The sequence below is a fragment of the Pteronotus mesoamericanus genome, unplaced genomic scaffold (assembly GCF_021234165.1).
Source record: "Pteronotus mesoamericanus isolate MK-2021 breed Mesoamerican mustached bat unplaced genomic scaffold, CSHL_Meso_final scaffold_174, whole genome shotgun sequence".
Taxonomy (NCBI): Eukaryota; Metazoa; Chordata; class Mammalia; order Chiroptera; family Mormoopidae; genus Pteronotus; species Pteronotus mesoamericanus.
Window position 1 is genome coordinate 28,332,980 of NW_026555309.1, and position 15,562 is coordinate 28,348,541.

At 33.1% G+C, this 15,562-nt stretch overlaps 1 protein-coding gene across 3 annotated transcripts in view; it reads right to left on the reverse strand.

Annotated features, from left to right (window-relative positions):
• CSMD3 (CUB and Sushi multiple domains 3) overlaps nt 1-15,562 on the reverse strand; it is a 929,671-nt gene that overhangs the window by 456,908 nt on the left and 457,201 nt on the right. For all 3 annotated transcript variants that reach the window (XM_054590414.1, XM_054590413.1, XM_054590412.1), the window contains one exon: nt 3,630-3,733. In XM_054590414.1, the coding sequence (XP_054446389.1) occupies nt 3,630-3,733 (104 nt within the window). The remainder of the gene's footprint in view (nt 1-3,629; nt 3,734-15,562) is intronic.

A 15,562-nucleotide genomic window follows, 5' to 3' on the forward strand; every position in this document is an offset into this window, starting at 1 on the left:
TCATTCTCCTACCAGCAGCAGAAGAAAACTCCACTTAGTCTGTAAGATACAGCTATTTCTACTGGACTATTCACAGGTCACAAGGGCACTTCCCACCAACATGTTTGTTCTTTATCTGGTCTTATGCTGTCCAGGTCACTTTGGAATTGTCTTCAAAACTCAGCTGTAAGCCTATTTCTTTCACTTAATTATCTGATGATTCTTGCCTCAGGTTTACTTGATCTTATTGATTCAATGCAGGATTTAAAAAATCATTTTAACATATTCCCACCCCTGCCTTGCTATATAAAGGGAAGTACAGGCATCACCTGCACTTAATGATGAGAATTTTAAAAAGGACAGCAAAAACACTAATTAAAATGTTTGTATTTTTTGGGGGTGTGTGTGAAAAGGAAGTTATTGAGGTCAAATGAGAATGGGTTCAAAATTCTCAAAGAAGTAGGTGTGCAGAAAGTGAAGGGCTGTGGCATGTTCGCACAAGGCTTCTTTAGATTAAGAAAGAATTTGTTTTTTTGATAATGTATGACTATATTTAAAATATAAACTGGTATGACTCTCAGCACCTAAAAATTGTGTAGCAAAGATTATTGCCCTAGTCCTCCTTACTTTAGGTTTGGCAAGAACATGTAAAATATATATGATTACAGTAACATCTGCATCTAAATAATTTTGTATAAGTATGAATGTTAGTCTCATAGGGTTATTAAAATATAATGTTTTTTTAAATTCTCTTTCTTAGCTCCCCCATACTTTGAGAATCCAACTTAGATCCACTGTTTGAACAGTCTCAACAGTGATGGTCATAGACTGAAGCTTTAGTTTTTATTCCCACTGGAGATGAAGTGCTCAATGTGAACTCTGAATTTGATGATACAGGGAAATCCATTTGGGAAGTTGGCATTCTTTTGAAAATAATATTACATGATCATTCTGTGTTATTAACATAATTTGTCCTGTAAAGATAATATCAACAGGTATATCATAATGAAGAATTATCTTCAAAATTTTTAACATTGGAAAATAGTAAATCATATGGTTCAAATATATTGTTATTAACATTTCAACATCAGGGATTGTGCGAGTTACTGCTTAATCCAAATAAATGTACTATTTCACATTTTACCAGTTCTAATGATTGGGTGTGTAAGGTAACAATTTTGATGTCTTCCTTCTGTGTCTTACTGAATTACTATGAATAGGTATCCATAAATTTTTCTGTTTATAATTTATTATGTAAATAAGCTCATATTTTTGAGGCATTAGCCAAAGGAGGATATATCAGCTGTGAACTGGGATGTTAGTTGTATAAGATGACTTCTAATATTTGATCAGAATCTGAGATACTGTTTTGTTTTGTGGCAGACATAGGACAAAGGCCTTTTAGTGAACTAACTAGCCATCTTGCCTTTCCCTGTCCATATTTTGAAGAATCCTAACCTAAAATCCAGTCCTCTTACTTAAGCAGAAAAAAGATACATCCCATCACATACACATTTTTCAGTTTCATTTCGCAAGTGTATACGATGTGATCTATCAAACATACAGAAATGTAGGTCTCAAAAAATGTGAGAATTATTCACCATATTTGATATCTATCTTTAATGGCCAAGAAACTTCCACTTTTATAAAATGTCAGATAAAAGAACAGATAGATTTTTTATCCAGAAGAAATTAAGGAATGTATTTAAGGATAAAACCAAATTTTTTGTTGTATCCAGTGTCATATGCAAACATAGCTATAGGTCCAGGCAGGCAAATGCAAAGGTTCTCAGAAGCCCAAGTGCAAAACAATGCAAGAATTAGTGACCATGGAGAACCTATACCTTCTCTAAAAGGGGGTAAGGAGAGCGTTCCAGTCGACTTTTGCAATGTGATAATCCAGGACTAGTGTTGCCAGTTTGTCAAAAGAGACCACAAATTCATATTTTTAATATGTAATTATCAGTCCATTAAAACCCTGTACTTTCCAAACAACAACGAATAAATACATCTACTGATCAGATAATCTTTGTGGTTGACAATTTCTAATTCAATATTAAAGCACAATAAATCTAAGCATAAAATCACAAGGAAATCTAGGAAGAACTGCGCATTATTTCTAGAAGGTATTAGTCCAACGTAGTGCAACGCTTACTAGGCTCATCATTCTGATGAGAATGTTGAGGGTTTTTAAGGGCAAGGAAAGTGTAACAAACAATTTCAGCACCACAACCAAACACATAGATCATATAAAAATTGCTGACCTTTTCATCCATCCTATTTTGAGAAGCACAAAATGGAACTGCAGTAGGCACAGAGATAGACAAAGAAGTTGTGGTTGATCAACAGTGTCCATGTTGCAGGGAGAGACAGAGGTTAAACTTTAGGTCAAGCATGCACAAGGGCAGCTAAGAAAAGTAGAGTTTTTCTTTTGTTTAGTTTTAGTTTTATTTATTTTTTTCCTGGGAAGATAAGAACTAAGAGGGAATAATACTGAGGCCTATAATGTACACATAGGGTATATCACTAGCTTTATTACAGAGAGCTTGTAAAATGAAAAAAAGATGCAAAAATAAAAGAATAAATGAAAATAAGCTTACCTTCAGTCAATCAACAAAAAAGATATACATATGTGATAAGTGCATTACATCTAGAAGAAGTTATGTAAGATGAAAATATTTTTTAAATATTTATATAAGTAGTTTTCAAATTTTTTGTGTGCATATGTATTACCTGGTGAGTCTGTTAAAATGTAGACTTTGGAGTCCAAATCAGATGCACTAATTAAGTTATTCAGGTACGGGTGTCCAGAAATCTACATTTTTAAATAGTGTCCCCAGTAATTGTGATGCCAAAGGCCCCACTTTGAGAAATATTGGCTTGATAAAGCCTGAACTGCAAATCAAGATTTATGAAAGAAATTCTGAGAGAAAGTACACCCTAAGCTTGTGAAGTTCATAGCAGAATAAACAATATATATTCCCTGTAACATTTCTTCCTGCCATCATCCAAGGTAGATAATTGGAACAAATGGCTCAAAGATCCAGTAATTAATAAGTTCCTAACATTTCCCTTTTTTCCAACATACATTCATCCTTTTAGCTCACATTAAGAACCATGTTTAGTCTATTTTAACTATCTCAATCCTGAGACAACTGACATTCATTTCTGGTTCACGTTTTCAAGTTTCATTGCTTCAAATTTCAAACCACTGATAAACTCTTAGCTTCATATCTTGACAGCTAGGCATGAGTTTGCCACCAATAAGTGAGCAGCACTGACCAGTCTTTAGTATCAGTACTGGGTGTCTGGGATCAATTTTACACTGTTTTTTGTTTGTTTTTAATTCTGTGAGAGCAAAGCTATTTTCTAAAATAAGGCCCAATCGACCACTTCACAATTTCACTCTAGGTCTACAATTCCAACAGTCTCCTGTCTGTCAATACATTCTAAGAAGTTGTGTTTGGATGAAGTACCTTAAGTCCCATTGAAGAAGGATTAATTAATATACCATATATAGGTTAATGATAATAACTAAGCTTACTAAGCTTTTTCTGTTGGTGATAGTGAGGCAACAATAAAAAATAATAAGAGTAGAAGTTCATAAAGACGCCATAAGCAAAGTCAAGAATAAAAGATTGAGAACTTACACTTGGAGAACTGTCCTGGGGTCTCCAACTTCCCCACCATCACCAATTGTCAAAGTGTCATAGCCAATCTCCAGATCAAATTCTTCAAAATTTATCTGGATAACCTAGCAATAAACAAAAACAAACATCTCAAATATATAGCATTACATAATACAAACAAAAAGGAAGCAATGGCAGAAAACATATTTAAACTCTACATCAGATATTCCATAGATGGCAGCAGATCCTATCAGACTATTGCTCAAGTTCACTCATTATAATCATCACACAAATTTTATTTGCTGCATTGTACTTTCTGTAATACTTTTTTCAATGAAATGGCATAGCTTCTGTTTATAGAATATTTACATGAAGTATTTGAAGCATGATTAATGTAAATCTACTTTAAGAAAGCTTTATAAAAAGTACATGTAGGTGGAGAGTGGTTTTCCATATATTTGCATATATTTTTATAAAGCTAAAATGAAAAAACACAGAGTATGCTATTTCCATGAACTAGTAGAGCTTTAAAAATGGTACAGCTAAATTTGAATCTGGATCACCAGTTTTAAAGGTATTGGGGCCAGAGTCCAAGATGGCAACATATGGAGATCCTGAACTCCCCTCCTCCCACGGACACACCAAATTTACAACTATATATGGATAATTTCCCTTTGGAAACACTCTGAAATCTAGATGAACTGCTGTTCTCTACAAAAAAGGATAAAGAACCACATCGGATGGGCGGAAAGGCAGAGGCACTCTCTCACAGAAAAACTCACCCCTGTCATGGCAATACACAATAGGAAGGGATCTTCCCAGACAGGCATCTCTCCCAGGGGAGCAAGGGCTTGGTGTCCCATGCCTGGCACCCCAGCCCTGGGAGCTGCACTGGGGAGGCGACCCCCTAGACATATGGCTTAGATACAATATACTAAATCATGATAAATAATTAAGTGTTATTATTTACTAAAATATACCCATGCATTCACATTGTTTATGCTCCAGTGCAAATTTCCATATTTAATTAAATTGCAATTCTTAAATTAGGAACCTAATATAACGTTAAGAATAATGCAATTAAGAATCATACAGTACGACATTACATAAATGCTATCCTATATACAATCATTTCTTGAGTGAAAATAAATTTATAATAAAGTATTATTCATCATGAGACAAAGAAAATGAATGTTTTAGGTTACCATTATTAGTAGAAAATAAATAAAAAGGCATTTCTTTAATAATTATAACTATTTTTACCTTTGGTATCATAAAAATAAATTCTAAAAATAAGATATTTCATACCCTAGCTTTTAAAAGCTATATAACAAAAATTTGTGATTATGACTCTTTTCAAAAGTGATTTTATATTAACTAAAGCAATTGTTCAGCCAAGTTTAAATATAGGATAGATAAAAAATATTGAAATATACAATTTACATGGCTATTGAAAACGTGTTTCCCAGTTTTACCCGAGTTAAATATAAACACTCTCAATGAATAACTTCCTGTCAATGGAGATTTAAGTTGTTTCTCTTTTTTTGCTATTATAATCAACATGGTTATCAGGAATATTAAACATTTTTTGGTTCAAACATACAAGTATATCTCTAGGTTATATACTTAGGACTACAATTTCTTTATAATAAAACAAAAATTCAAATTCATAATATTGTGCCACATGATTTTCCAAAATTATTTTACTAATTTAAATTTTTGCAATGTGTATACATTAGATTTCATTATTTCTACCAATCTAGAGTATGTAAAGAGTGATCTTTTTTTGCATTTTCTTCATTAATAATTGTTGCATATCTTTTCATGTGTCATTTACATTTTCTTTTCTGTGACATGACTATTTATATTTTGGCTAAATTTCTCTTGGGCAGCTTGTCTGCTTGTTATTTATTGCAAGAATTCTTTCTATCAGCCTTGGCTGGTGTGGCTCTGTGGATTGAGTGCCAGCCTGCAAACCAAAGTGTTGTCGGTTCGCTTCCCATTCAAGGCACATGCCTAGGTTGCAGAGGGGATGCGTGTGAGGAAACCACACATTGATGTTTCTTTCCCTCTTTTTCTCCCTCCCTTCCCCTCTCTGTGAAAATAAATAAATAAAATATTTATTTTAAAAGAGAATTCTATCAGTGATTCTCAACAGTTTTCCATTATAGCACATATAGAAAAGAACAGACACAAAGAAGTAAGCAATGAACATTTTTTATTCTTTTCTTTTTTTTGTTTTTGTTTTTGTTTTTACCCAGGCCCTGCCCTACCCTGTCTCAGAGAGAGGTAAGATGAGTATTTTATTTCTACCTGAACTCATTCCTAATGCATCTTTCGTAACACAAAATTGAGCCTGGCTCACCTGTTGAGAAGATCAGCTTTATATATTCTGGATACTAATCCATTACATGTTATGTGTGTTGCAATATCTTCTTCAAGTTTGTGGCCTGCTTTTTCATTTTTTTGTGTTGTCTTTTGATAAGAAGAAATGGTTAATTTCACTAAAGTAGGACTTGTTAATCTATTATATGTAGCACTTTTGCATTGGTCTATTATCTAAGGTCATAAAGATATTTTCTTTAAACATTACTCTTTAAGAATTGACTTTTATAGAAAGTATAAAGTAGGTATGCATGGTGAGCAGAATTCTACAATGACCCCCAAGATTACCCCTAACCACGTAGATAGCTTGTATAATTACTTCCCCTGGAATGTAGGCAAAACCTACATGGTTAATATGATGGGGTATAAATCCCAAAATGAGTTACATTATACAGACCATATAAGGGATGTTATAGATTTACAGATGCATTTAATGTTTTTATTTAGCTGACTTAAGCTAATCAGAAGGGAGATTATCCTGGGTGGGCCTGCCAATTCAGGGAAGTTCTTTAAAGAAAGCCTGGAAGTGAGAGACAAAATAAATCAGCAGAGATTCTCTGCTGTTTGCCCCAGAACACACCGTGGTGCTGTGAGGAGGTCCAGACAGCAAGGGCCAGTGGAGGGCCATGAGGAACTGAGAACCTCAATCATGCAACTCCAGTAAATAAACTCTTTCAACCATGGGGGCTTGGTCCCACTGTCTCTAATGAGATCACAGCCCTGGCCAGCACTTTGATGTTAGTCTAGTGAGACTTCCATAAGAAGATTCAGCTAACTTGTGCTTAACCCCTTTACCCATGGAAACTGTGACATTCTTTTGTTGCATGCTGCTGATTTTGGGTAATTTATTATACAACAACAGAAAACTAGCACAGCATCACTCTCGTTTTCTTTTTAACTCCAATATGAATAAGAAATTGTCTCAGCACTTCTATTGAATAAACAGTACTCTTTTCTCCAGTGATCTGCATTACAAACCCTGACATATATCAAGATTCTATATATCAGGGCATCAGTTTTGTGGCTCTAGATTATATTCTCTTGATCAGTTTATTTGTCCCTGAACCAACACAAATTGTATTAATTATTATTTTTTATACATATGCTGAAAATTTTTGTTGTTTTAATAAACAATATATATCTTTATATTGTCAATATTGGTATGTAGAAATAAAATTTATTTTTGCTTATTAATCTCATATTTAGTCAAGTTGATAAGGTTTCTCTATTATTTAGAACTCTTTACAAATTATCTGTATTTTTTCTATATAACTAGCAGGACTTTTATAAATAATATATTAAATTCTAGCTGTTAAATTTTGTTCTTTATTTCTTTTATCTAAACTTTCTTGGATCTCTGTATCAATTTTACTGGAATAGATGATAGTTAACCTCATTAAAGTGTCTCTCATTTAAAAGGGAGTGCTTCTAATGTTTCTCCACTAAGAATATTGTTAAGGTAGGTAACAGTTTATAAAAATGAGAAACTTTGTTTCTCTGATTTTTCTTACTGATTTGGTATCAAAATGTACTGATATCATAAAATAAGTTGACAAATATCCACTTTCTTTTCTATTATGAAAGAGCTTCCATAAGTTTGAGAGTAATCTATTTTTGGAAGTTGAATAAATCTATCCTGTAAAAACATCTCGGCCTCCTTTTGGGGAGCAGTAGTTGATATTTTACTGCTTGTTTATTTAATACGTGCAATCCTTTTATTTATTTATTTCTTGAGTCAATTTAAGTTAAATTTTGGGGTTTTTTTCCCATATAAAGCAGAAGCGATATTCAGTATTTTCTTCCAATGACTTGTAAATTCTCTCCCACCCCATATTAAACAAGCAGCTTCCAAAATTTAGCAATTACATTTAAGATTCAGTATATCTGTCACACTTGCATTCTACATATACATACATGCTTTACCATCAATTATCTGAAATGTTTCATCCTAATTTTGGAGAGGACAGTTTTCACGCCTCAGACTGCTAACAGCTGGTTCTGAGCTGAACAGAGCACAGCATATGCAGGAACTGACACCTGCAAGCGACACTTCTGGTACGTTTATTCAATCTTAATTGAAATTTAGCCAATTCCATCCCTTTGTATTTTATTTCTCTTACAGTTAAGTGATCCTTTCTTATCTCATTTTTTGGTAAGAAGTTAGTCATTTGTGGAAAATTGGACAGCTAAGGGACTTCAGTAAACTCAACTATAGCAGCACTTATATTAGCAAAATAGCTTTTACTTTAAGACTCCTAATTCTATAGTATAGTGTCACAGGGATCAAACTCAGGCAAGACAGAGCCAGTTAATATTTAACCATGGAAACTGTACAAAAGTTTACTGAGGAGTAAGATCTACTTCTCTGTTGTAGCAAATCCCCTGGTTATTTGTCTACACCCTTGTGCTGCTCACAAAAAAATCACTCAGAAAAATAAAATCATTGAAAGCATGGTGCATCTAATTTAAATCCTTAATTTTTGGCAACTTTAAAGCTTGGGAGTGCTTGGAAGCAGTGAGCAAATATGAAACACCTTCCTAGAATATCAGCTTTACATTATCATTTAACATTACAACAAAAGGCAAATAAATGCATCATGTATACTAATTTTTAACAGATGAGACCTCCCACAAGCTCCTGCTATCTTTTGTATGGTTTCATCTGACTATGAAAAGCTCTGTACTAGCACATGGTTACTTTTTCCATATAATAAAAGCAACTATAGTTCTCAAAATGCCTATTAGAAATGTCTAAACACGTAGCACTTTTATTCTGACAGGTCACCTATATCTTGAACAAACTCTTCCCTAGGTGACACTAGTGAGAACGCAGGTGGATAAATGTTATTTTAGCTTGACTGCATTGACAATATTTATATCTCTTAATTTAAGTTAGATTTTCCTAGAAACAGATCAATCCTGAAAAAGTTTTCAAATTCATTGTGATACAGTTATTCACTTTCTTTAGTTTATGTGGGGTCTGCATTTTTTTCCTGTTTTTATTTCTAATATTATATAAATGTGTATCCTCTGTATTTACTCCTTTCATTGTGGTAAACATATAAAAGAAAACTTATAAATTTAACCACATTAAGTGTACAATTCAGTGGCATTAATTACATTTACAATGTTTCCCAACTATAACCACCCTCTGTATATTTGTATGGCACGTATGCACAGTCTTATAGACTTCTTTTGCGTTTTGTGAACCAGGAATGCTCTGAATTTTTTTTTTTTTATTTTAGTGTACTCGTAGAGTAATTCATCTGTCATCCTATCAAAAGGAGAAATTTCATGATCTACTTTACCTCATACCATTTCACAATTGATACATGAGTGCATTGCATTTAAAATTAAGGAATGTCTCCTTTTACATACCCTAACAAGCCTAATAGACTAGTAGATATAAAATATGTGTGTAATAAATGACTGATTGATTGTTAGTTCTATGCAAAACCCTTCATAGCCATTATTGTATAATCATGTTCTAAAGAATTTGGACACCCATTTAATGGTAGATGTTATTTTGCCTGAATCATACTGAAGATTCATGCATATATATCTGCCACAATGAGAACTCTGTTCCTTTTAAATTAAGTGATGGATTAATTACTAACTTATCCATATACTTTCAGATAAACACTTAACCACTGGGCTGTCACTAAAATTTTAGACACTTACAATCCTTGAACAGTTTCAATGACACCAATCACTGAGAAGCTAGAATAGTCTAAATTTTGTGGAGAACACATTCATTTTAATTTGATTCACTGAGGCTTAATTTAAACACTATTACTCAAATAGTACCTTAAAAGTATAATCTACATATTAAAAATTTTTAAAAAGCTATCTTTGCCTCAAATGGACACATTAATATAAATAAAACATTATAATAAAACTCAAAAATAGCACATTGAGTCACTCCCAATAGAGAAAAAATATTTAGGAGAATATATAAAGGTAATTTGGAAAAATTAAAAGAAAAAAACTTTATGCAAGAATATAATAGGTAACACCAGGAATATGATGTGAAATTTTTTTATGGATATTCCTGTAATATGGAGTTCACCAAAGAGTCCTTTTCCATCTTTTTATCTTTGTATAATGTGGAAATAAAATTAAATGTTTAAAAAAATGAACAAATCATCATCAATGTAATATGAATGCTTTCAGTGGGGCTGGAATATTTAGCAGGGAAACATGAAGGATATAATGCTTATTAGTAGAGAAAAAAGTCATATATTTTACCTCTTTTATTTGTTCCTAATCACTTACTGAAAAAAGAGAACTGCATTTAGCTCACAGGACAGCTAAAAAAAAAGGCTGTGATAATAAAATATGCCCCTAACATGTAAAAAAATGACTTAAAATTGTCTTGATTTCTTGTTAACCAATTAAGCCACTCTTTTGGCTTCCATTTGTACAATGGTAATTCCAAATGGCTTATACATTGCTGTTTATTGATGATTGTTTAAAACTTTGAAGCTACTAAGGTAGTCCATTAAGAATAATCTCATACATTTTAACATTGGCTTTATAGAAGTGTGAAATCAGTAAACAAGCTTAAACATTAAATGCTTAATAGATCAATTTCCCACTAGGCTCAATAAATGGATTTTTAGGGTATTTTGATAGAGCTTTTATAAAATCTAGGTCTCATAACTTCTAACCTCGGCATTATTCACAGAGGATCTTTTACAAATATTTTATTTATTTATCTTTAGAGAGGAGAAGGGAGAGAAACATTGATGTGCCTGGGAAATATCCATCAGTTGCCTCTCATATGTGCTCTGAACGGGGACAAACTGCAACCCAGGCATGTGCCCTAACCAGGATTTGAACAAATGACCTCTTGCTTTACAACTGATGCCAAACCAACTAATCCACAGTGCTAAGGACATTCACAGAGGATTTAAAGCCATGATTTCTACATCATTATATTTTTATGAAGTCATGTGTAATTCACACTTAATTATAATCTTTATAAACTTTATATGTTACCATGAAATTTGAAAATTGGCAAATCTTTATAATGTGTAAGTTATTGAGCTCATTATTCCATGTATTGCTTTATTTTAACCATAAAAGTCCATGTAGTGCACATTTGTACATTAGTTTAGCCACTTAGCACCTGAATATCCTCTTTGTATTTAAGAAAATAGGAGCATACTTTCCTATATGAGCAGATACAATATACCCCATCATTAATTGCATCCAAAGTATAGGCATGTGACTTAAGCTTCAGTAATTATGTTTTCTGGCAGAGGATGGCAAAAGCAGCAGTTTTAGGAGCAATAGTTGTTATAATATTAAATTCCTAGAGCAGCATTGCCCAATAGAAAATTTTAAAAAGTTTTTTTCTCAGGAGTCAGAACCAGAAGCCACATGACACTGTAACAAAGATCCTAAAAAGATGAAATTAGTTCCATTACATTCCAGGCTACTTAAGGAATTCATTCCACTTCCAGAGAAGGTAGTCTTTCTTCACCAATCTTGTATAATATTGTTCTTTAAACCAGTGTAATTGCCTTACTCTCTTCTTCTGAATGGGAGCTTGTGTGATTATTCTCACAATTGTTTTCTATCATTATATTGTATGGGATGTGATGATAACCTGTCTTTTGGCCATAGTCTCTAGACAATGAAGAACTACTTTGGAAATAATGGAGAAGCCAGTGCAATATTGGAGTCTCCAGACTTGTATGTAGTAACTGGCTGCGATTTTGGGTTTTCTCCACTAATGAAGATAGAAAGTACATTTCATGTAGGCCTTTTACAACGTTAATGCAGATGAGAAAGATGTAGTTATATGGAAATATGATGCTCAAAGGGGAAGATTATGGCAGAAACAGCTGATTGCCTCCCAACAGCCCTCTTCCTTGTTCACCCAGACCTTCCCCTTCTTAACAGAACATTGTTGTGCTCAGCTGTGAACCTTACTCTGTTCATCCTCATGCTTTATGGATTACTGAACCCACACTGAGTTCTACAGAATAGGTTCTCATCAGTCTTTGCCAGTTTTAGCACTATCATTTCAATTTGTCAGGCATAAGATTAGATACTACTATGTGATCTGATTCTGATCAGTGGAAAGTGAGAAGCAATCCACTAGGAGCCTTTTGGGAAAAGATTTCTTGGTGCTCAAATTAAATGTTAAGTGAAAAAAGTCAGACAGTAAAGGACAAAAATGGTATGATTGTGCTCACATGCTGGATATAAAATATAAGACAACATATAAAAAAACAAAACAAACAAAATAATCCGAATTCATAAAAACAGGCAACAAAATCATGATTTCCAGAAGGAAGAGGGAGTGGCAGGGGGAGAAGGAAGAAGGTAAAGTGGGCTAAATATGTGGCGATGAAAGAGGCTAGGCTGTGGGGGGCGAACACACAGTGAAATGACATAGATGTCCTCGTATCAAGTTGTATACCCGGAATTTATATGATGACATTAATCATTGTTACCCCAATACATTTAATTAAAAAATAAGGTAAGGAAAAAGACAAAGAATCTGTCTGTTTTGGGAGTGACTGTATCCGACTGTATTGATTGGCACTATTGCAGTCATTTTTTAATATGTGGTGTGAGGACAAAGCAATGCACGGAGATGCCCAGGGCCAAGAGTTAGATGTTTTTACCTTAACTTGCACTTGTCCGGACACTATGCTGTACTAACAAATGGATATCCATATGATTTAAACCACTTGATTTATGATTTCCCATACTTAAACTGAAAATATTCTAGAGAATAAATAGGTGTAATTAATTCTCATTTTAAAGAAATACCTTTCCCAAATAATTTGTCCATGTTTATTTGCTTAACACTGTTGGGGCTAAAATCTATTTCAAATGTATCTGATGCCACAATCCTTGTGCTTAATCATACTATTCTGTGTATGAATAGTAAAGATCTGCAATTCAGGAAATGTTTTCTGTCTGCCAAATATCTGATATATGTATAATCACTAGGTTCTTTGAGATTGGGCTCATAGGACAGCTAAATGCTGTTTGTGTTAAATAACATTGGCAAGGGAAGATAATTTCTGAAATCTAACAACTAATAAAAGTGTTGATTTCTTGGGGAAAAATACAGGAAGGATGAATTGGTTTAAGATATTTTATTATCCTTGGCAAGGTCTATATTACTATTATTTATTATTATTTTGCTTCAAAACAAATCTGAAAGCTAATGAAATTTCTCAATATTTCTCTAACTCCTGACCCTAGTTTTAGGCATCTGTACCAATATAGTCAGTACAGAATTCAAATAAACCTTTGATGACATTCAACTAAACAAATTAATGATGGTTTAATATCAACATCACACTATCCATATAAGTGAGACATGATGATGTAGTTAAGGACACAAGCAAAGCCTATGGTAGTAAGGCCCATCACTGCCATAGAATTCTATCTCATTTGAGGGTAGTCTCTGATATCTGCAGAAGAATATTTATAATTCATACTTCCTCAGATTGAAGCTGGTCTTGATATATAGTAGATCCTCAGTAAATGGCAGTTACTATTGGCTATGATAAATTAATCATTATACAATAGATGCTCATATATTTTCAAAATAAATCTTGAGGATGCAGTTCTTTTTTTGGCAATGACTCTATGATTCAAAGAGAAGAGTTTCTTCCACAAACTCTATGCTGCTGGAAACTTCTCTTCCCTGGCAGTAGTTTTTCTCCATTATGTTCATTTTAGAATTTCAATTATTCATTCCAATATTCACAAGTATTTTTGCTACCAGATGAGGAAATATACTATGCATAACATATGCATAAGTACAAAAACACACAAAGTTTAATCAAACTTTAGTTATGCAATGCCATGTCACCTAATCAACTTTAAAGCACTTCCTTTTTCACATACTTTCCAGGGACCATGATGATTACAATACAATGGGGAGAAAAGACATAAACAATATTAACACAGTGCTCTGTATTAAGTGCTTTGGGACATGGACACAGAGTTACATGGAAGAAGAGATGAGAGCCATCTAAGCCAATGGGAGAGTAAAGAAGAAAGATTTCCTCAATGATAAAACCCCCAGGCAGTTCAATGGAAGATGAAGCTGGAACCTGGGAAAGAACACTCGAAGGAAAGAATAAAAAAGTGGCATAGTGAAAAAAATATTCTTTTTGTTTCTGTATTATAAACGGTGAGACAAGAAATAATGAGGAGGAAGACTGAAGATGGAGGTAGGAACCAAATCATGTTAAGAAATTTAAACTTTAGATTGTAAATGAAGAACAGCTTTGAGCAAAGCGTTGGCTGTGTTGAATGTTGCTTTTCACTTGCTTACTTTGGCAATGAGAACAATCTGAATTTGAAGGGAATCAGAGTAGAGGTCAAGAACTTTAATTTTGGCTGTGGAATTAAGGATGAGGAAGAGTGGACTTGATCACAATGCCTTTACCCCAAGTAAAAATGATTATAATCATTTTTTCTTTTTTTCTTTCTTCGTACATATAAAAGCACTATTGAAAAGCCCACTTAAAAAAAAAACAAACAAAAACCAAACAAACAAAAAAACACTATGGCTTGCAGGGCTATTTTATCAAATTTTATTAAGTATAATGTCTAATTAGGACAGAGCAGAATAAGCAGTACATTAGTTAAAAAAACACATTTCAGAATAATCCTAAATTTTGCCTCTTTTGTAATGCATATTGTTTGTGGTATGTATTTCATATGCACATGGAAGACTAGTGTTTACTAACAGTTTACTTAGTAATAATCTTAATTTGCCTATGTTTATAAAAAGAAATATACAAAAGTAAATTTACATGGAATTTTTGAAATAAATATTATAAAACATAAAAAGCTTAAATATGGCACTTGCAAATCCAACATTCACTCATTTGAAAGTAATCTAACTTTAAAGAAAGAACAAATCACAGATTCTAGAAGAATTATGCATTGTCATAGTACACAAGGATATTTTCTTACAGGATATTTATTCCAAGACTCTGAACTAGACCATTCAAATATGAGAAGTGCCAGCCTAGGCAGTTCTCTAGGTTCATCCACTTTGCTGCCAGCATCAGGTTAATAGTTTCAATTCTTACAAGGGTTCATATTTTAGAGAGAGGGGAGGAGGGGAGTCTGGAGTCACAGAAAGATATCGATGGAATAATAAAAACTTTCAGCTTTGCTTTGCTTTTCTGTGCCTTTTGTGTCTGAACACTGGTCTTCCCCTTTAGGGAACTGCCGGCATGTAACAATGACAGATTAAATATGGTGTTACAAATGTTTCACTGAAGGGAAGAAGCTACCAAAATTTTTTTTTAATGCATCAAATATTAAACCTACAACAAAATAGTACAAAACTGTAGGTTCTTTTCTGTCATTTATTCATGCTTAGTTACTGGAGAATATAATTTAAATTTCATAATACATGTAATTGATCAACTTGAATTTAAAAATTTTGAAGAAAACTCTTGAGGATAATGTTATTGGTTTTAGGAGGATTTTCATTACACGTTTGTATATGCTAGGCTGTACTTATCCAAAACATTTTGAAAATGAATAAAAATGAAGCTTATGAGAATAAGTTT